The 23,603-nt window shown below is 34.9% G+C and overlaps 2 protein-coding genes across 2 annotated transcripts in view; both read left to right on the top strand.

Moving 5' to 3' along the window:
- The window catches only part of LOC124635257 (solute carrier family 12 member 4), a 494,187-nt gene that overhangs the window by 240,045 nt on the left and 230,539 nt on the right, over positions 1–23,603 (top strand). The window lies entirely within an intron of this gene.
- LOC124635322 lies at positions 7,626–11,448 on the top strand. The gene is made up of 3 exons (XM_047171200.1): positions 7,626–7,940; positions 8,447–9,485; positions 11,300–11,448. Exons 1-2 carry the CDS (start codon positions 7,844–7,846, stop codon positions 9,478–9,480), a joined length of 1,131 nt encoding a protein of 376 aa, XP_047027156.1. The 5' UTR covers positions 7,626–7,843; the 3' UTR covers positions 9,481–9,485; positions 11,300–11,448.

Here is a 23,603-nt window from a genome sequence, read left to right as displayed (position 1 = left end):
GAAGAAGCTCGAAGTATCGTCAGTTGTTTTTTATAGAACAAATATAACACTGTAACTGAAAAGAAAATAAAGATTATTTATTATTATAATTGTAACGTGAAATAATATAAAAAGCGTACGTCCAAAATAAATCGTTCGTTTCCTTAAATATAATATTGATAACACCAATTATTATTAATGTATTATTTTATTTATACTGAAATAAATTAAAATACACGTCTTATCAATTCGCTATTAATCTTCAGTACGGTTGTAAAGCCAGTTAGTTACACATTATCACGGTAAAGATAGTATTTATCTAAACAGTAGCTTTTAATAAAATCTACAAAATACAACTGCAGTATTATAATCCCACTATAAATAATATAATTTGTAATGATACGATCAGCTACAGGCAGTAAAAAATATATAAAATTTATTAAACATAGGTACCTACCTATACAATATGTTTTAAATGTTCTGATTATTTTCTATAATAGGTATGTTTGTATTCATTAACTTTAGATGCGTATCGAAAAGTCCAGTTTTTGATAATCACCTAATAATATAGGAACCTATATTATTTACTTTGGTTAAAGAAAAGTAACAAAATCTGTACATTAAATTTTAAAATTATATAAAAAAAATTAAATTATAAATTTTAAAATTTTAAATTATATATATTTTTAACATAAATAAAGTTTTGATCAAATGAAATAGTAGTCGTGTTTCATAATAAAGCTTTAGTGAACTATCCTGTAAACTTCTTTAACCGTCTAAACTGGCACCGTCTTGTGAGATCTTCGTTACAACCCTGAATCAGCTGTTTGTAATCCCGCATGTGTCGTGAGACTTAACCAAGCAAAGCAAATAGCACTCGAAGTGGAGCAATGGAGCCTGTCATTGCATCCGTACCATTTTAGTATAATCTTGACGATGTCTTCGTGTTTGTAATTTTTAACATGGTAAAAATTGTGATTTACTTGGATTACCTATCCAAAGTATTAATAAGTATAAGAGGAAAGATCTGTATGTATGTGATTAATAAACTCAAAAACTACAAGACCGATTTCAAAACTTCTTTCGCTGTAAAAATACTTCATTATCCCTAATTAAATAGGTTACCTATACATAATTTTATCTGAGTAAGGTAAGTATTTTTTCCGGAAACTGCGAGGAAAAGCTAATCTGTAATACAGTGAAAAAGACCTGATAAATAAATTGCAAGCACCATGGCTTGTATTACGTACATCGATTTAATACTTTCCAAGATTAGTCATATTCTTATCTCAAGTGCACACCTCTTCATGTAAGTATCACTTCAAGTTGCGTTATTATTAAAGCTGACACTTTAAAACTGAATTTATTATTAAAACTGAACCAGCAGTATAGAAATAGTTTTTACCTGCTCTATCAGCAAAGAGGTAAAACGTCAGACACATCTACACTCCGGGTTGCTTTTAATTTTTTTTGACACCCATAAACCATTTTTACCCAAAAATTATACTCGGCACCGTGTTTATCACTCACTATATCATCTGGGTTTTAGGCATATCATACGGGATATAAATACTATCAAAAATAGAACGGACACCGTCCAACATAAAGTATTTACTTATACCTATATAATACACCACAAATTATATAGATATAACTTATAAACAGAAGCACGTAAGCTATAACTAACGTTCGAAGTTACACGAACCATAAACACAGCTTACTAATTATATGCCCTGAACAACATGCATGGGCATGTTCGAGATTATTGCACTGTATCGAACATAGCTATGTACGGCTAACTTCATTAATATGGATACCTATAGCATTTTACTGCTACAAAATGCATAATGGCTGCACGAAACTGTAACAACAAGGCTCGTTGAAGTTGTGTTTTTTTTGTCGGAATTTTATCGAGGTTGTAAAATGTGTAGTTTTCCTGTATAGGGGTAGGTAGCCAAAATGCTAGTTATAAATTAAAGGCATCAAAAAACCATTTCACCCAAATTAGCCGTTTTCTCACAGTTTCATTCACGTCCTGTAGGGACTGCCTGTACCGGAATAATATTTAACATAGCCTAGCAGCTCGCAGATCTGTGTCTTTCTAATGGTTAAATATTTTTTTACGAGGATAGTTTTTTATATGTATTGTAAATATGTAAATAAAGTATCGATTGATATAGTTATAAATAATTTCTGTGCATTTATCTGTTCTATTTGTTCATTACATTAAGCGAGCTACTAAATTAATTAATATCTAACGACTTTATGGCTTACCATAAACTAGTGAAAGACCTCCGTTCTCCCATGACTCACAAAGTTTACCCATTTCCTCCCCACTACAAACAAAGGAGGGTAGTGTTCATTAAACATAATATACTTACAAACAGAAATGCAGGCACGCTAAAACAGGGTGTGTCTGTCCATCGCATTGCATTACTAATTCCTCCACTCAGGCAATTAAAAGTACACACTGTAGACTAAACAATCGGCCAACAATCAGCCGACCCGATTGTTTTAAAGAACATCTTAATTACAATCAAAGTTTTCACTCAGCTGTCTGTAAATATCTGATCTTCGGTCCTGCGTCTCTTTGGTCGTGTCGTATTACCGTTCCATCGATCTGTGAGGGTGAAGAAATAGTGAGTGCACTTTTGTCTGCGCAAATGCTTGTGCACTGTAATTAATAATTAATTAATATGTCCTGCGTAGCGGGCTGTTCTCATATAAGGAGGTCAGCCGCCATGGCCGAAATTGGCCTTGGACTTATTTTTACTATTCATCGTCATACTTATTTGCTGAAACAAACTAATGGCCGACCAAAAATTTGCAGTCTACGGGTTCTAAGTGAAATTCCTACCAGGAGCGCAGAAGTTCCAAGCAGTTCGAATTTTCAAATGAGGAGTGATGCAAGGAATCGATAGTCTATTGTCATGCAACGTTCCATGGGCCCGGTCACGGCCGTACTAGAACAACATGAATTACTAGGAGCCATGAAACTAAGTTCTCAATGTCTTATTAAAAATTCATTGGGCTATTTCGAGCGTAGACGTCTGTATTGTCACATTCAGCCAGTAATATTTCTGATAGTATTTTTAATAGGTTTGTAGTTCATTCAAGCATTTTTCATAGATTAAGTGAGTAACTTATTTGACGCCTTTAAAACGCAAAATATTGTTGTAACCTGGGTTTTCACCGGTAAAATCTGTCGCTGTAATTTCAACCGACTATGGTGACTCGTATCGTGGGAAAAGCGACATAAAAATTCCGCGTTTTGACTACAATTTCTAGCTAAAATAAACATGTTTTTATCGTTATAAAGGATTTAAAGAGAGAAATACAAGTCTGAAACAGATAATTTACATTGGTAGATACTTGAACAAAATTCAAATGAATCAAATGAAATCTGAAATGAGTCCGACTGGAATCCGCAGCGTTAATTTGTCAAAGTGCTATCGACGATACGGCGTGGTTCGGTCTGCATACCAAATACAAGGCTGGGTTTATTCAAATAATCTTGTGTAACTAATATTGCGTAGTACATTTAAATGTTGGAATATCCTGTTTTGAATTTCTATCTGGTATTGAAATATTTATTTTTTGAAGATTTTTTCCAACTGACGTGTTAAGTTTTTACAATCGTGATTTCCCAAGTTCGTAGGATACAATCATAATGGCGTTATCCACATTGACTATTTTATTCACCATTACACATTAACTGCATGAATACATCGCTCCATTAAGATCAATAAACACGTTAGATAACGAGGCATAAATAATTCCTAAAGGCACAATTTTCCTTCGTAAAGGGATGCCACCTCCATTCATTTGTTCGTTCCATGTTGTGGGATCGGTGGTACTATGGGGGTGGTAGTGGGGAACCACCACCAGGCTCGAACTGACGTGCCGAGCTGCCGCGAAAACGTATAAAAAATACCCGTGGTACAAAATTGTGGGCGAAATTTTCAAGCATTTTTCAGTTTTCGTGTGGAGTGGTTTAATTAATAGTTCATTACTTATATTAATTGACTAGTAATAAACAATGTGGTTCGATATAAAGGGAAAATAATGTAGGTGTTGTTTCTAAGTGTCATTTTGTCACGTGATGCTAATACGAACTTACGTTAATATGAGAGTTTCAGCCAAAATGTTTTAATGAAATGAATAATAGATGTAAAATATAATATACGCATTAAATACAGTCAACAACGCAATATATTAAGCTGTTTCTTGATTATGTAATGATATAACATGCATGGTTGTAAACCAATAGTTTGAAAAGGGTTATGTTTCCTTATAAATTAAGCTATTATTAAAAACAAAGTAAATATTTAGATTTAAAAGCCTAACTTACTTGTTATTTTACCATAGACTAGCCGTTTTCCCGCGGTTTCACCCGCGTCCCGTGGTAACTACTGCCCGTACCGGGATAAAATGTAGCCTATGTTACTCGTGGATAATGTAGCTTTCGAATGGTGAAAGAATTTTTAAAAACTGTCCAGTAGTTTTTGAGCCTATTCATTACAACCAAACAAACAAACAAAGTTTTCCTCTTTATAATATTAGTATAGATAAATTACATAGAATCAGAATCGGTTGCAGGTCTTTATGTCAATTAAGACTTCTATCATTTAAATGAAACATCAAACTGGCTGAAAAATAAAAAAGAATATAACACGCTTTCCAAATTCAAAATTATTGAAGCAGAATATTATAATAACTTTATAAATAAAGTCGGTAAATTGTTTGTTTTTACATTTAGAAGAAATTGATAGTTCAATAGACAATATCAATTTCTCGATAGCAGTGTTTAACGGCAAACCACAAATTAACAGTGTTTACATAGTCAACAAGCCAGAGTCGATGGATTTACATCGAGTAATGTAAATAATGTTATTGGTTATCTACAGGTATAAAGTACATAATGTAGGTATGTAAATAGTTCGACAAAATTCTGGTTATAGGTAGAATTCTGTAATTTTTTCAGTTAACAAAATAGCTGTTTCAAGTACGAACATATAAATAATTCTATGGTTCTTACCTCTTGGTTCCACTTACTAGTGGCTAACTTACAGTCACACGGAACGCTCGATAATAAGGTAAAGCATATCTTTGCGTGATTGGTCCATGGATGAATAATCTATGGTATGGCGAGTTCCGAAGCCAGAAAGCTATAAAAGTTACAAGACAGAAAGTCTGACCAAGGAGGTTGCTCGTACCGCCGTAAAAGTCATAAAACACTGGCATTCAGCTGCATCTAGTTAGACTGAAAACGACCTGAACATGGTTAGGAAAAAGCTTAACTTGCTTTCAAGCAGAAAGTGTCTTTAATACGAAAGCCCAATTAACAGATCATTTATTTTATTGATGGTTAAGTCAACCTCTATTTTAAAATCTACTTCAATCAAAGCTGTATTTACTTCGCAAACTTTATTATTAATAGTCTGGCATGGAATCCTAAAGCTAATAATATTGTAGTACCGTAATTTATAGTTAGAACAACATCTAGTGTAAATAAGTTTGTTCGGAGCCCTATTTCGTCATGATTTATAATGGGCCATTGTACCGCAGTAATGAAATTGTAAAGAGGACCAGCTATTGGATAAACTTGAAGCTTGGACTCGACGATAAACTTACTTAACTTCTCAGATATTCTTTGGAAGCTGCTATCGTTTTAATTTTGTTCCTCAAATGTTGAAACTCAAGTCATGTTTCGAGATAGCTCTGATGTTTCTCTGTTGAAAGTTCGTCTTTATATTTCGCAAAGAATGACTACTTAAATATTTTAATTGTTCTAGAAGTCGGGGAGTAGTATATTAATTTCAGTTTTTGGAATGATAAGCTGGAATTGGGAGCACGTAATTATAGGTGCAGCATAATTTTATATTCTCATAAAATAAAACATTAAAGTACATGTGAACATAAAAGCAAGTGCTTAACTATTTGTGTGGCCAACAGTGGAAAAATAGTGATGTGAGAAATCTCTTTAATTGTGTACTTGGCAAAGTTATTTGGAACTATGTACGACGGTGGAGGAACACCTTTAATGACCCCTGATGGGTACAGCAGTATCAGTCAAGGTAAGGTTCAGACCATGGCATTATTCACTGCTCATTGAAGGACAGCATACTTTACTATTAATGGTTATAATTATAAGTATGTAGATGGCTGGCCTCGGCTGTCATAGAGTATAATAGTGTATGTATATTTGATTAGAAATTGTTATTAACTCTTCATGAATTATGGTAACATTTGTTGTACGCATGGTTTATAACTGAAACATATAAATATATAGAATAGCTAGGTATGTTTTATTGTTATATCTAAATAATATAATATGCAAGGCTATTTCCAGCTGAATAGAATCTAGAGCTACTGTATGTTTTGAAATATTTTCATATTTTAAAATTTGCCTCAGGCATTAAGCAGCCATTCTAAACTTCAAACTTAGGACTTTGTTTAAATAAATTCACTACTTAAATCCCAAGCAGAAACTTTAGAATCCAACTAAAGTTATGTCTGAGTCATGCCAATGCAAGACTTTATTGCCCCACTGACCCAATAAGGGCAAAAATGAACATAAATATGTGATATCCCGGGCAATGCGAGCAAAGTTGCCGGGCGAAGTTTAGTACTTGCTCAAGTTTCTCAACTTGGCCGGTCGCCCTGATACGGGAACACGGAGGTAGCAAAGTTTACGCGATACGTGGTTGCGATCTGGTTAGCTGTCATTGATCTGAACTGCAGGTAAAGGTATTAAACTTTCGAGTTTTAGTTTTAAGTACAAGTGGATTTTTTGTATAGAATTTTTCGAATTGATTTTCCTGAAGACGGAATATGACTTTTACTTTTATATCTGTATAAGATAGGTAACAGTTTTAACCCGGAAAGCAAATTTAAAGCCACCAAAACAACTGTGTGATGCATTGTATAATTAACTAACCTTGATTAGATAGATACATAGATACCTACACTTTTAACGAGGAAAGCGCTCTATTATCATTGAATAGTACCTATTACTATTCAGTTTTGTAGGTATTCTAAACACACCTGTTACAATATTGATAACTGCTTCATTTTAATAATTTAGTGCGCAATATAATGGGGGTGGAACCGCTTAGAACATCTATTTAGTCAAAAATATTATAGGGGGTCTAAGTCACCCCATTAACAATTTCAGAAGACAAACGATTCCTTGATTGTCGACTTTCAGCACGAACAGACCAAAGTAACAAAAACTTTTTGTCGAAGCTTTAAGGCCATTATATCACTCCCGGGGGCCTAATATTTCTTCGCTTGGTCACGAAAGATAATTTATTATATTATTAAATATCTCTGCTTATGATTGATTTATCGCATCTTCTTGGTGTCGGTTTACGTTCGATAGCAACCGAGAAAAAGATTCATTACCAGTTTTGAAATCTGTGCATAAGTATCATTTAAAATGGGGCAGCCATAATTGGTATATGCTCTCTGTTTACTTTTCAAGAATGTATATTATATTTTCCTGTTAGATCGCTATCTCCAAAATCAATTGGTTAACTAACAAATAAATATTTATTAAGAACAAATTATACTACGACGTCACATCCTTCAGATTTATTAATTCACCTGGCAGTCCACTTCCTAATGTACTAGGCATCGCACACTTTTTAGAGCTAAAAAATAAATAAATTTGAAATTAAAGTCGCTCAACTGACTGTGACGTACCTCCTTCCCCCACTATGTTACCTGCGCCCTCGCCGCCATAAGTCTTGCCATTCGCTTTTTGTGTGCGGGCATCGCAACATATCCGTAATAGTTCCTATACAGTTCGAGTGCATCTTAGTGTTAACTGTGATCCACTGATTAGGTACCAATTTTAGCTATGGGTAAACGAAAACATGAAGATAAGGAGTGGCGTATTAGAAAGAAAATAAGGAGGTTACAAAAGCGCCTTAATCACCTCTCGGGAACCAGCGATGGTGAGTCATACTTGTTTACCTTATTTGAAGAACCATTCTTAATTACTACGTTTTTTGTTTGCACTTACTGACAAAAGATTCGTGACCAGATGTTTTAGAGAACACTTTAATATATCCTAAATGCATACCTTCCTACCCTCTATAATTTATTATTTTATAATTAGTTCCTTTGTTCGTCTAACGTTAATTTCAGCATGGTTATCGCAATAAATACGATAATCACGAGGTTTGGTGGCTAAAACTAGATTACCCACCAATTATTTACTCTATTCTCCGCGACGCGATCGCGGCTGATAGATTTGTCGCCACCTGCCAGTTTTTGCGACGCGATCGCAAGTGACAACAATGGCAATAAGTGCATTTTATGAAGATACAAGGTTATTCTCCACGACGTGATCGTGGCTGATAACCATACAGTCTCGTGTTATAACGTGATTATAACCAACGACTCTAAACTACACAACTGCAAAAGCAGCATAAAACAACGCCTGCGTTGTGGTTTGCAGATTCGGATCCTGGGGTGCTGTCACCCGACCACCCAAGAGCACTATCACCGGACGAACAAGTTCACTTGGACCTTTCGGAATCTGACGACATGGACGCGCCTACACAATCTATCAGGTCTGTAGTAGCCCCTGGCTTTTCATTAGAAAATGCCAACAGGGCCTCCCTCTCGAATGAGGATATGGAGTATGAAACTCAAGTCAGGGTCCCAACAGTGTCCCCAGAGCCAGTTCCCAGCACTAGTAAAGAACCCGTTGGTGCCAATAATAACCAGGAATCGTTGCCTCAAGAAATACTAGAAGCGCTCGGCGATTCGAAAGGAAAGGACGAAGTCTTTGGACCACCGATTCCTGATGAGATTGCTAAACGTTGGGGGTGTATACTAGTTGATGGCTTGACAAAAGAACAGAAGCAGGAAGTTTGGGAAAAATCTCTAGTGCCAGAAAACTTCAAACTTGCGAAAGCACCATTGTTAAACCCGGAAATCATACCGGTCCTAAGTGAACCCATAAAAAACAGGGATAAGTTACTGGAGAAGGCACAAAACCACCTCGGTCGAGGAATAGCAGGCCTTACCAACCTCACATGCTCAATTATCGACGGTGATACAGATAAAATACAGCTTCTGAAGAAAATCTCGGATATTAATAAAATATTGCTGGACCTGCATTACGAAAATACAAAAACCAGGCGAAAACTGGTAATCACGTCACTAGATAAGAAATTTACACAACTAATTACCGATGTAAAGAGGGACACCTACCTCTTTGGGGCCAATTTAGGTGAGAAAATTAAAGCGTCAAAGACTGCCGAGAGATCCGGACTCCAGATAAAACGAAGCGATCACGCGCCCACATCGCGAAAATTCCCTCAGCAGGGAAACTGGCGAGGCCCACCCAGATCTCAAGGTCAACAGGCACGCAGACAGGGTGGGCAGAGACCGCGCTTCCAAGTTCAAACAAACAAACGTCCAACATCGGCGACACACCGTCAAACACAGCCATCGAAGACCAACTACAGGGCGAACAAGCCTTAAACAAGGTACTTATACCCCACGCTGGTAGACTTAGTCATTTCTTCGATAACTGGCGTGATATTACCGACGAGCCTGTCGTTTTAGGTTATATTAGGGGCTTTGAAATCCCATTTACAAGACCGGTGGTACAAGCATTCTTCCCCGAAAATATAAATTTTTCAAATTCTGAAATTCGCAACTTACAGGACGAGATTTCGAAATTGCAGTCGTCGGGTGCCGTGGTTAAATGTACCGCCGTACCAGGCCAATTTTTGTCAAAAATATTCCTTACTAACAAAAGTGACGGCTCATTCCGTTTCATCCTTAACCTTAAAAATTTAAATAAGTTTATTGACGCACCACATTTTAAAATGGAGGATATTCGAACGGTTACAAAACTCATTTCAAGAAATTGTTTTATGGCCACTTTAGACCTCAAAGAAGCGTATTTCCTAATAAAAATCGCGGACATTAGTAAAAAGTATTTAAGATTCGTATTCAAAGGAGAAATTTTCGAATTTCAATGTCTACCCTTCGGGCTATCTTTAGCACCTTATATTTTTACGAAAGTTATGAAACCGGTGCTTGCGACGCTTAGAAATAAAGGCTTAACATTAGTTACTTATTTAGACGATATTATTTGTATCGGGAAAAATTATGAGGACTGCCTGAAGTGTGTCACCGCTACAAAAATATTATTGGAACGTCTGGGCTTCATCATAAATTTTGGCAAAAGCAATTTACAACCAAAACAGTCACAGACTTTCCTTGGTTTTGAACTACACTCACAGAGTTACTGTTTAAAATTACCGCATAAAAAACGAGTGAAAGTCCAGAAGTGTGTCGAAAATATTTCTAAACAAGAACACATTCCTATCAGAGACTTCGCAAAATTCCTTGGCATACTCGGTTCCGTATGCCCAGCCGTCTCTTACGGTTGGGTCTATACCAAATCATTTGAACGAGAAAAGTTTCTAGCCTTACGCAACTCTGACAATGATTACGATAGAAATATGTCATTATCTCCAAGTCTAAAACCAGACTTTCTATGGTGGATGGAAAATATAATGCATTCAAAAAACCCACTACGGGACGGCCTTTACGAGTTAGAAATATTTTCGGACGCTTCTATGACAGGCTGGGGCGTATACTGCAACGGTGAAAGAAGCGGCGGATTCTGGAGTAATACAGAAAGAAAGTTACACATAAACCTATTAGAATTAAAAGCCGCCTTCAACGGACTTAAATGCTTCGCCAAAGATCTACATAAAAAAGAAATTTTATTGCGCATTGACAATACAACAGCGATATCCTACATTAATAGATACGGCGGAGTACAACATTTAGATTTAAATAAATTAGCTCGCGAAATTTGGCAATGGTGCGAAAAAAGGCAGTTACACGTATTTGCTTCGTATATAAAGTCTAAAGACAACGTTGAAGCAGACGAAGAGTCGAGACGGAACAACATTGATACCGAATGGAGTCTATCTTCTTTAGCGTTTCAAAAAGTCGTTGATAAATTTGGTTATCCGGAAATTGATTTGTTTGCGAGTAGAATAAATTCCAAGTGCGACAAATATATCTCTTGGAAACGAGATCCAGATGCGTTCAATATTGACGCGTTTACAGTACATTGGAGTCCTTTTTTCTTCTACTCATTTCCACCTTTTTCACTAATCTTAAGATGTCTACGAAAAATAGTAAATGACTGCGCTACGGGAATAATGGTTGTACCATACTGGCCTAGTCAGCCGTGGTACCCACTCTTTTTGCAGTTGTCACAAAGCGATCTAGTTTACTTTAAACCGGATCCTAACTTACTTTTGTCTCCTTCCAGAACCAGACACCCACTCTGGACACGACTTACCCTGGTGTCATCGCTATTATCAGGGAAGCATATGCCAAACAAGGACTAACGCCCGAAACTATAGAAATTATGATTGCATCTTTGGCAAAAAATTCTTTAAAGCAATACAACTGCGCCTATAGAAAGTGGTGGTTTTTTTGTAACAAAAATGATATAAGTTACTTTAGTACGAACGTTCCACTAATACTACAGTTCCTTACAAGAGAGCACGAAGAAGGGGCAAGCTACTCCACACTTAACTCCATACGCTCAGCGTTGGCTATAATATTAGGCAGGCAGTTAAGTGATGACAACCGAGTCTCCCGGTTCTTTAAGGGTGTGTTCAAAAAGAACCCTACTTTCCCTAAATACCAAGTAACGTGGAACCCAAATCTGGTCCTTGATTATATCTCAAACTGGTATCCTAACGAAGACCTACCACTAGAAAAGCTCACGAAGAAACTAGTAGCTCTTCTCGCGTTGTCGACGGCACAACGTGTGCAGACGCTATCTCTAATCCGACTACAGAATGTCAGAGTCAATGACTCAAACATTGAAATAATTATTAATGACATAATCAAAACTTCAGCACCAGGAAGGAGCATGCCACGGTTAATCATACCTTTTTTCCCACATAAAGCAGAAATTTGCCCCGGAAAAACGTTGTGCGCATATCTAGAAATAACTAAAAAGTTTAGACACTTCTCCCATACTGATAAACTTATTCTAACTACCAAAAAACCGGTACATAATGCGAGTGCCTCCTCAATTAGCCGTTGGATAAAATTAGTACTTACTGAAAGCGGGGTAGATACGACCATATTCTCCGCGCATAGCACGCGCCATGCATCTACTTCAGCGGCTAAAAGAAGAGGCACATCGGTAGACCTAATTAAGAAGTCAGCAGGTTGGTCTGGGACCTCGCTTACATTTGCAAAGTTTTATGACAGACCTCTGGTAGATAACGATGATGGGGCTTTCGCAATGGCTGTTTGTGATTGATACGTTATACACCTATACTATACTTAATCATTAACCTGATTACACATTATTGTAGATTCTGATTATGTAATTATTATAATAAACCTGTCCTGATTTTCACAATAAAAAATATTGCTGATTTGGAAACATTCCTGTGTGGTTTTTATTCCAAACGCCCTACGCGCTCTCTTATCGTGATACCTATTTCACTCCTGGTTCTAAACATCTACCAGGTGAATTAATAAATCTGAAGGATGTGACGTCGTAGTATAATTAGTGGTTAAACGAACTTACCTTAAGTGACGTTCGACCATAATTATACGAGACGTCACATCCGAAAGATTTATAACCCACCCAAACCCTTGTGATTGATTCTAAATCAATCATAAATCCCGAAATCAAAATAGGTCGTGAAATAGGTTCTTCCTCTCTAAAAACAATGGCAAGACTTATGGCGGCGAGGGCGCAGGTAACATAGTGGGGGAAGGAGGTACGTCACAGTCAGTTGAGCGACTTTAATTTCAAATTTATTTATTTTTTAGCTCTAAAAAGTGTGCGATGCCTAGTACATTAGGAAGTGGACTGCCAGGTGAATTAATAAATCTTTCGGATGTGACGTCTCGTATAATTATGGTCGAACGTCACTTAAGGTAAGTTCGTTTAACCACTAATTATACCTAACCTAACCTTGTTATTACCTACATAGATTCAACGATGGATATAACAGAGATAATGGTTATTTTCAACAAATATTTTCCGCGTTTTAACATATTCTACGAAGTAAAATCGCTATGATTGTGATAAGAACAATAATAACAGATTTATTTTATTTTTATTGACTCATTACATGCTAGTGCCTTCCGGTCCACTTTAGGACCTAAACGTATCAAAGCTTCAGAAATCCTCAAGCAACCAAAAATCTGTTAACTTTTTTATAGCTCTTTCACACTAGCGGATTTTCAGAGCAAATCGCGCGGACGGTATTACACATATACGCAAACAATTGACACCTAGCGATTCTAACGTAGCTGAGTAGATATGTAAAACCGCGCGACAGGCTTTTGTCACTCGTAAAAAAAACATAGGTCTTTCACACTAGCCGATTTTCGCAATATCATGCGTATACGGTGCTGACAATTGACAACTACCGGTTCAAATGATGAAACGTAAAACCGCGCGACAGTATTTTGTCACTCGTAAAAAAACCGAGTGGAAAATTTCCTAATACGAAAGCGTTGTTACTTGTAACCCAGTGTAAAATTTCAGCCAACTCATTAGTACTACGTTCGTCATGAAACTATGGACTTAACGAGAGCGAAGTAATTGCAGTTGCGAACTCGTATCGTAGTTCTTGATTGTTCAACAGTCCCCAAGTTAATGGACGCTTGGAATAATACCACTGTTTCCTATTTGTTTTCGATCGATCTTGTTAAGAAATTGACCGAAGTTACACGAAGTTTGATAATGTAGTTTTCATTGTTACTATGCTGTGTCTTATTAAGTTCGCATAGTACGATAAAAAGGATTCAAATCGTTAACCAGGTGTGTTATCATATATTTTTTTTTAGTTTTTGCATGACAAGATTAGCAATAAATCAGAAAAGTTTATTCTTTAAGGTGCGTCTATCTTTGTTATTTCAATCAATTTTAATATGTAGTTACTTTTCACTTATCAATTTCATTCAATTTTCACAAATTATAGGTTTATTTACAAATTAGTTTACAAATAACTTTTTACAATATCTTATCATAATAATAAATATATATACAACGTACAACTAACTTATCACCTAATATATACACTAAAAACAATTATAAAATGGCATCAAAAAACTCCTCATCGCTGCCCACCGAGAGTGTACCCAAGAGGCTGGCAGCATTGCCACGTTGGATGGTAATGCTTAATTTTCACAAAAGGTTGTCTATCTTATTTGTGACAAACAAAATACGTCACGATCTTTCTAATAAACTACCTATCGCATAATCTATTTAGATTAGATAGATCTATCTTAAAGAAATTATATCCCTTATTTGTATTATTTTTATCTTAACATAGGGAAATCCAAATTATAATTTATAAGACCTAATTTTAATGTAGATACATATAGGGAAAGACAATACGCTGAAGCCCTTTTGAATTTATTAGAAGCTTATTGGAATTAAATACTCATTCTAAAAATCAGTATTAAATTCGCATTCAAATAAAACGTGTAAAAAATACATTCAAATATTGATTTTCAAACCGTCATGAATCATTGACTATGATAAATGAATCGATAATATCGATCCATCAAGTAAATCCTCAAACCGCTAATAAGACCTGTTTATAATTATGAGCAGGCTATTACTACAATTGTTGTGAAACTACAGGATGCTATAGTGTCATATTTATAAGATAATAAGATTATTTTTAATTAATTATTTTCTGATTGTACGAAACATAGATTGATTTAATAATATTGCAAAAAATATACTCGACTTTGTACTGAATTACCAGGATTTCTTTCAGTTTATTTTCATAAAACTGACTGTTAATTTTTAATTGTTGACATGTATTTCATGACATCGTCAAGGTTGTATTTTATTTTAAAAGAACGTTTAAATTTTCCCGTGTTGGAATTTGTTCGCAGTTGATTTATTCATTCAAGACTGTTCTTGTTTGGAACATGAACAACACACTACAGGATAATATCCAAATGTACAAGAGAATTAATGTATTTTCATCTATTTTATCTTTAATTTAATCTATTATAATAATTCCATTGTCAAATGAAGGCCATTAAATACTGAATCTTTAATTTTATTTATACGTTCTTTTTCGACGTGGTTCACCTTAATAGAAATGCTTAAAAATATTTTTGTACTAATAATTCAATGGTCTAAAAGAAGTAAATGCTAATGGCCTTACTACAAAAACTTTAACCCCTGTTTTACACTTGTCTAATAAAATTTTGACTGCAAAATGAACCGTATGTCAACGTCATAATTTGACATTTTTTTAGACAAGGCATAAACTGACGTTTAAAAGATTTTGTGGTAAGACGGTAAAGGTTTACCTGTACTTTTAAAAAGTACTTCTTCAATACATTTAAAGAGAATTTGATTAAATGGTGGAGAAGAGTAGGGGTGGGCTTTTCCTCGGAATTAGGTAGTGAACTGCCATAGCGTTTTATGAAAACTATACATATAGGTACTTACCTACTTGTTAGTACGTTTATAAAAAAATATGGACCCTAGGACAACGCAAAGTTAGGTTGCAAGATGACATCAGAAAGAAGTATGGAAGAAAAAAATACGTTGCACGCACCCTTAATGAAAGCAGGAGGATAATGATGATAAAATAAATATCGATGAGTAGCAACATAGAACCTTAATGTGTGAGTAATCTCACCTCATACTTTTACTACGACAGTAAGCTATTTTTATAGGTATGTCATTCACGAGCAAGGAAAACAAATAAACATGCCTTTATTGAGGGCACATGTTCACTAATTTATGGTGTTTCAATGTATATTGGCCGTGGTACTGTGTCAGGGTCGGCTCAAGGCTGCTTTTAACGAAGGCTGTACCATCAATATTCTGGTCTTGAAATAGATTCTCGGGTGCTGGTGAGGTAGTACTTTGTGAAGATAACGGCTTACTAAGTTAATATCTTAATAAGCTAGTGCTGCCTTTAATACCTGTATTAAAACAAATATGAGAACATTCTATCTTTGGTCGTAAAGTGACGGATCTACTTTACTGGACATGTCTTGGTATCTCCATAACTTTGATAAACTTGTGACGTCATACTCATTTCTACTACACCATATAGGAAGAGGGCAGAATACGTAAGGCCAGTACCAATTGCCCTCTCTCTCAACTCTTCCTATATGCTCCCTATGTACTCTCCCTTTACTCTATGTACTTTTCTGTTTACTCCCTTGTCTATTCCCCTTATAAACTCTCTTAATTACTACCCGTACGTACATCCGCCTGTACCTATTACCTTATGTACTCCCTTACATACTCCCTGTCCTTCCTCCCTTATGTATTCCTATTTTATTACCCCTTCGTACTCATATACTCCCATTGTGTAATTCCTATTTACTCCCCTAATTCAATACCCTCTACCCCTTATATTCATAGATACACTTTCTATCACAGGCAAAAAGCTATTTTCACGTAATATGACATCGTTATGTCGTGGCTTCCAATGTTGCCATAGAATAAGTGGCATTATCAAGGGCGGCGCGGTAATAATACCACAAATCAATGTCATATCAACACGACAATGTCAATTTCGATTTCAGGGTTGCCATAAATGGGGGTTAATCATGGAACGATACGTTATTCGTATATTATGTTTACAGAGTATGTAAAAGTACAAAATAACCTATGTATTGTAGCAAGTATTCTCAAGTTTTACCGGATATTTAAAAGTACAGGACCTATGTATTGTTGTAGCAAGTATATGTAAACTTTCTTGTTGTTTGTTTTGTTTACATTTGAAGACTTCATCTGTTTATTTTTATAAACACGAAGTAGGGGTTGATTGAATCAAAATAAAAGGTTTCGTTATTCATTTTCTTTGATAGTTAGTCAGATCATTTAAGAAATTGTGAAATTCTAAGTTAAAGGCTTCTATCCTAATAAAATAAAAGTCTGGTTCTAAATTAAATCAATCATTCACTCACTAGATGGCGTTCCTTACCTGACTGTTTCATTGTCTTCATAAAAATAAAACTAATCCATCGTAAAACGATCAACGAAATCAAACACTGATAGCAAAATCAGTCAGTTTTTAATAATTTTATTATTTCTAAGAATTTATTTAATCTCTCTAAAACTTCCATAGGAAAAAGACCTTTATCACTATTGTTCTAATGCCGATTTTTACTTAGCAGCACACTAAATCATATGATTGAACTAAGCCACCTTATATAAGTTGATAAACGTTTGCAGGGGTCTAACAGTAGCTTAGCTATGATTTCATAGTACGTAAATTTTATTAGTTTTAGATAAGTATTGATAGCAACTAATAGTAGTAGGTTCGGGTATAATTGTTACCTACTTACTCTGAGACTGACCAATGTGGTGAAGAAAATGTTTGTGTTTTTGAAATGCAAGGAAATCCAAGAAAATCATATAAATTCTATAATGATTTATGTAGACAAATAAAAACAAAAATAATATAATGATTTTTGTGGATATATATATACATTTTACCAATAAATTCATGACGTCACGCTCAGGTTAATAAGTAGCCTATAATCATATCTGTCAAAGTTTAGCACTTTTACCTTCAAAACGTAACAGAAAATTGTTTATTTAATTTTCACGAGTGATTGAGAAGATAACATTATTTATAATTTTTATGTCAGGTGATACTGATTACCAATTGGTTGATACGATAACAATAATTCGTAGAATTTGGACATCGTTGGAAATATTTTCATTAATTTTATAAGGAATGAAATATAGTATAACTAGCGATCTATATAAAACTTCCTCTTCAATCATTCTATCTGTTAAAAAAAACGTATCAAAATCAGTTACGTGGTTTTAAAGATTTCAGCTTACATAGGGATATAAGGATAAAGAAAGCTACTTAATTTTATACTACGTAGTGGTATGTATAAACATAACTATGTAATTCTCAAACCTTTATTTCACAGCTGCTACGCAGTATTCTGTAGTTAAGAAGTTACGAATTATTTTGAATAAAAAGGAAAACATTGTAGGTATTAGAGTAAATGAAATAAAGTACACAAGTAGGAATATCTATAATAAATTTACTTTGTGTCTTATTTTATATGAATTATAGGTCATCGACATTAATTAGCTGATTAATCACTTGCTTACTTTTAGATCGGCTCATTAAGTTACGTAAGTGCCTAAATTAACCTTCAAAAATAAAATATTAATTAAAATATATCTTCAAATCAATATTTTATCGAGGTCCGAAGATTAGGTAAGTAATTTAGACTTAAAACGTCACGTATTAGTCCAGTCTAGATAGAAGATTTTCTTTTAGACTTTACCTTATGTCTGGGTACTTTTTTTGTCTCACTTGGACGTTTCTACAGTATGCTGTAGAGTGATATTACAGAGATACAAAGCAGATCTGTATTAGTTCAGTCTTCAGCTTTCTTCTTATCAAATGAGGTACAGGTTTAATTATCTAACAAGCCCAAGCATCAGAGTTTATTCAAATTACATAGCTTGACGTTCTGTGATGTGGACTAATAACGACTTCTGCTTGGTCAGTCAAGGATATCTGCTTTATCTGTCCTTCCAGTCACCAATCTGCCTTTCTGATAGTAATTGAAAACCCAAGTGATTTCGGTGCAACCCAGGAACAGACCTGAACCACCGTACCAAGAGCGCAGACATTATCAGATAACAGTACAGGAATGTTAAGGATAAGCACAACAAACTCTTCAGTAACATTAATGTAGATTAGAGCTTTAATAACCCTTTTTTAACTTATTATATGTATTTTGGTGGTTTTGAATGATACTAAGTCTTATGGGTACTTAGGTACATAGATATGAGACAATGTAGTAGTCAATTAACAAAATCTCCTAAATATTGACCAAAAATATACTGTAAGTAGAAAACTTTTATATCTATTTTTAAGTGCATGCATAGAATTTACTTAAATATTTTTTCAATATCAAAACTCATTGGTTAATCAAAACCTTCAATCACATTAACACCTATAATAATTTTATATAAACGACACTCATATGAATCAAACAGTGACGTTTATTACACCAACATAAATTATTAACAATACTAATCGTTAAGTGTTAAGATAATTTTTCGCCAGTCGCCAAAACTGCTTTCGTAACGAAAGATAAGATAGGTAAAAAAATACAGGCGTAAACAACCGTAAGTATAATACGAACTAGACCATGGCATTGTGTAATGAAATAGAGGTCACAATTTGTCCTTATAATAAATAGCCTTAAACTAGTACTACAAATAGAACGCATATGAACCGCGGTTCAACTAGAAAAATCGATCCAGGTGTTCGGCCGTTTCCGCCGCCGCTCGGGCAAGTCCGCCACTGACATTGGCATTCGTAAGCCACAACAGATGGAAACTTGGACTGAAACAAGTTAAATAATTCATAGCGTAAATACCACTTATATCATCAAAGTGATTCAGACTTCTGAATGAGGGTTATGCGATAAACAACCTTATTGTTGTGAAAAGAAAGTCTTTTTCGGTTTCTAGTTTACATTTTCATGAATCTTCTGAATCCAATTATTAATTGTTGAAGACTGAATTAATTATTAAGTTTAAATAGATAGTTTTAAATAATTTGTATGTCTAACAATTATGTTTTCGTTGTTTCAGGTATGATCTTGCAGAATGAACTGACAGTACTCTTTGAACAGAAGAATTTGTAGGTATATATATATTTTTTATCAACTTCAATACTGCCTATCTTTAGTTTAGTTTAGTTATATACATCAGTAAAATTTAGGTCATCTGTAAGAGGAGATTGGCGTGCATGGTTATCATTGAATGATAACAATACATTGACGATAGTGTAAGGCAAGGATAGCCTCCTTCTACATTGCTGCAAACACTTTTAAGTTCATATAGGTACGTGCAATTAAATATGATTTATCATTTTAACCGTTGTAATGTTTATCTTAATGGCGATAACGATCGCTACTGTAATTAACCTGCTTCTTGGTTGGGTAAGTATGTACAGTCAAAGAATGCGTAAAAATTTTGCTATATTTTAACTCATATTTTATGAATCATACATACCTAATATTTATCGTGTATCTCTATCAATGCGCTTACAATCCTGTAAATGATGACAAACCTTTTTATTTGTTTGTACAGCCACAATATTATATATCATAACAAATTAATATAGTAAATGCGAAGAATGCATGTTTAGCTATTCACGGTAAAACGGCTTAAATTAACTTCTCAATTTATTATGAGTTTGTATCAAGTAATACAAAGGCTAGGCAGATGATTAACTAATACACTAATACCTTCATATTTACATATTATTACATTCCCAAATAAATCATTTCAGCTTTGCTAACTATCCCATTAAACCATTTGCGTAGTACAAAATTCGTAGCAGCTACAACGCTACGAGCGTAGCTACAAATCACGATTGCTACGAACACAAATGAGAGTGGATCTCGTAGCATTTGCCGCTGTGCTTGGCATCTCCGCTTGCAATTCAAATTGGATTATGTAATTCAATTCAAAGTGGTTTCTTACTTCATTATTTTCAATTACGTCATCATTGTGTAATGTATATCTAATGATCCATACTTAATGCAATTATCTGTAAATCTGTAAATATTTATATAATAAATTACCATAGTGGAAAAGATTGTGTGAAAATCGGCATAGCTAGACTGATAGAAGAGTATGGAAAAAGAAGAAGAAACCATGCTGTACCGAATCCAAATAGAATTGGGAAAAAGGAGAATGATGAAATCTATAAACAGTAACAGTATTTGATTTACCACTTAGGTCGATTTTCTAACAACTGAAGCTAGGTGAGACAAGAAGTGACTTACAAACAAGGCCAGTGATAGGTATAGCTTCATCTAAGTCTTGGCTAGCAATCAGCCGGATACCTCGAACTTTGTAGGTAGTAACTTGGAAACCTGTCTAACTTATATCTGGCTAGTTGTCGGGATCAATGCTGCGGTACCACATAGGAAATTACTTTGGAATATCTTTAGTATTTAAATTATCGTAGCATATTTGTCGTCTAGGTTTAAGACATAACAATAATTAAAACCTTTGTAAGGTTATCATTAAGAAAAAGTTTGAGTATTGGTGTAATATAAGAACGGTATTAGTAATTAACTTCCATGTAAAAAGGAGAAAACTCACAATTATTATAGTAAAGTCCAAATAATACTTGATCACCATTGAATATTTTTAAAATGAATTCGAAAGAAACACCTTTGTTCTCTCAGATACAAAAAAGAGTGATATCTTAATATTAAAATAAAAAAGACCGATATTTTTCTTTCACAGAGTAAAAAAGTATTTTTTTAAAGTATACTGTCCTATACTGCTGACGCACAGTTTTATTTACATCCCAACCTGCATACGAATAACTTATTAAACAATTTATTTCATGGAAATTCTATCGCTAAACTCACAGAAAATCGAGATAATCCATACTCTGGAGAGCTCAACGGCTCTCGAAAAGATATAAATTATCACTTTTGAAAGGGAGCCTGAACAACCCTTCTTGGCACAGATGTTTTAGAAAATGTATTTTGGTACATAGGGCGGGTTTTTATTTTGATTAAAAATTGAGATTTTTCACAGTTATTATAAACATCCAATATTGAAGGAAATCTTTTTCACTTGTTCTGAATTATTACCTACACATCGAAAAGCTTAACAAAACTTAAATGGCTTATCTGCTTCCCTATGGGATGTAATATTAAGTTAGTGTCAAGATGAAGACAAATTATTACTCTTTTGTTATGTTTAGTGCCATAAACAAATAATACCAGCTGTTATGGTTCGCAGCTACAAAAGCGGATTGATTAATAAAAGCAATGTCTGCTAACTTTTTACTGTTTTGTTGGATACCGTTTTTCTTAATATATACTACTACCAATAGATACTCTTTGCAAACCTGATAGAGCACAGGTTCTGCCATAATTTTTCAAAGATTTTTCACCAACAAGAGATTGGGGATAAAATCATCACTAATAAAAAAATGCAACTTTACCCAACACTACTATTTGAAAAACTGTTTACAATTGACTTGTCACGCGAACTTTTGGAATTAACTTCCGTCGGAACACTGACGTCAGTTGTCATAATATCAATAATTATCTTGATTAATTTATTGGGGGTATCATATCAATTGTAAAGAATTTATAAAGAAGTGTTGACACTGGTGTAATACCGATGCTTTTGCTAATCCTGTTACGCCTTTGAAACTGCTTATAAAAATAAAACTGTTATTTTGCCGTCGGTAGAGGAGAATTAAGGAACAGTGCATAAATGGATGCCATAGTACTCATGTATAACGCCATGATCAATATAAACTCATTTCCTTAATCCTCAATCATGTTAATAACAAAAATTACAGACTAAACGGTCGGTCGACAGTTAACCCGATGGTTGGCAAATTTTTTAAGGAAGATCTTGATTTCAAACAACGTTTTCGGCCGGTTTGATGCCGACCAAACGCCTGATCTTTGTAATGTGCTTACTTTCCGTACTGATTTATGAGTCCGAACAAACTATCGGCCGACAAAAAGTATGTAATGTGCAGTTTATATGCCCAGAATTATTGAAATCATTAGGGATGGTTTTTTTTTTCAGCCTTAGACCACCAAACGCTGATATGGTGATGATATTATGCTCGATAAGGTTGCATATTTTTATCGTACTTCACATATTTTTTCGTACAATCTGCAAACAGCTTTATTTGTGCCGGATTATATGACATGAAATTAATTTTATCATTCGTCAAAGTCACTTAAGTAATCTGCAGTGATATAAATGCCTCCCGTTGAGGATGCAAACCAAACTTGTCAGTGAGTGGTGAACAACATGCGTATCCTTGCTTTGCTAGCCCTATGCTTCGCGGCTGTTGCAGGTATGTCACTTAATATTTTTGCACATCAAAAAAATAATTATAAAGAAGAAAAAGAAATGAGATTGATTATATTTAAATTGAAAGTCTTAATAAGCGTAAATCTTCTATCTAGCTGTGCCCAGCAATCCTCAGAGGATTGTGGGTGGTTCGGTTACTACGATTGACCGTTACCCCACTATCGCTGCTCTGCTGTACTCATGGAACTTGAGCACCTACTGGCAGGCTTGCGGAGGTACCATCCTCAACAACAGGGCTATTCTCACCGCTGCTCACTGCACCGCGTAAGTGGATCAAGAATTAAGTGTAGATGTACGTGACACTGAGTAAAAAGACAACAAGTCAATAATTTTGTTATAATACTTTTGCAGTGGTGATGCGAACAACAGATGGCGTATCCGTCTTGGCTCCACCTGGGCCAACAGCGGCGGTGTTGTACACAACCTGAACGCCAACATCATCCACCCCTCATATAACTCAAGGACCATGGACAATGACATCGCTATCGTACGTTCCGCCACCACCTTTACCTTCAACAACAATGTCCGTGCAGTTTCCATCGCTGGTGCCAACTACAACCTCGCTGACAACCAGGCTGTCTGGGCCGCTGGATGGGGCACAACCTCTGTAAGTTTTTTAATCGACTGAAGAATATTTTCTCTGTTCTTTTGTTTAAGGATTACTAAAGGATTTGTATTCCACAGTCCG

The sequence above is a fragment of the Helicoverpa zea genome, chromosome 1 (genome assembly GCF_022581195.2).
Source record: "Helicoverpa zea isolate HzStark_Cry1AcR chromosome 1, ilHelZeax1.1, whole genome shotgun sequence".
Lineage (NCBI taxonomy): Eukaryota > Metazoa > Arthropoda > Insecta > Lepidoptera > Noctuidae > Helicoverpa > Helicoverpa zea.
The sequence above is the reverse complement of the archived record's forward strand: the minus strand, read 5'-3'. Positions and strand labels throughout refer to the sequence as shown.

Bases quoted from the DNA above. Each gene is read 5' to 3' on its own strand.
- LOC124635322 (XM_047171200.1), top strand. From the start codon at position 7,844: ATGGGTAAACGAAAACATGAAGATAAGGAGTGGCGTATTAGAAAGAAA. The intron at 7,941-8,446 runs GTGAGTCATACT...TGTGGTTTGCAG, and splicing joins CCTCTCGGGAACCAGCGATG to ATTCGGATCCTGGGGTGCTG.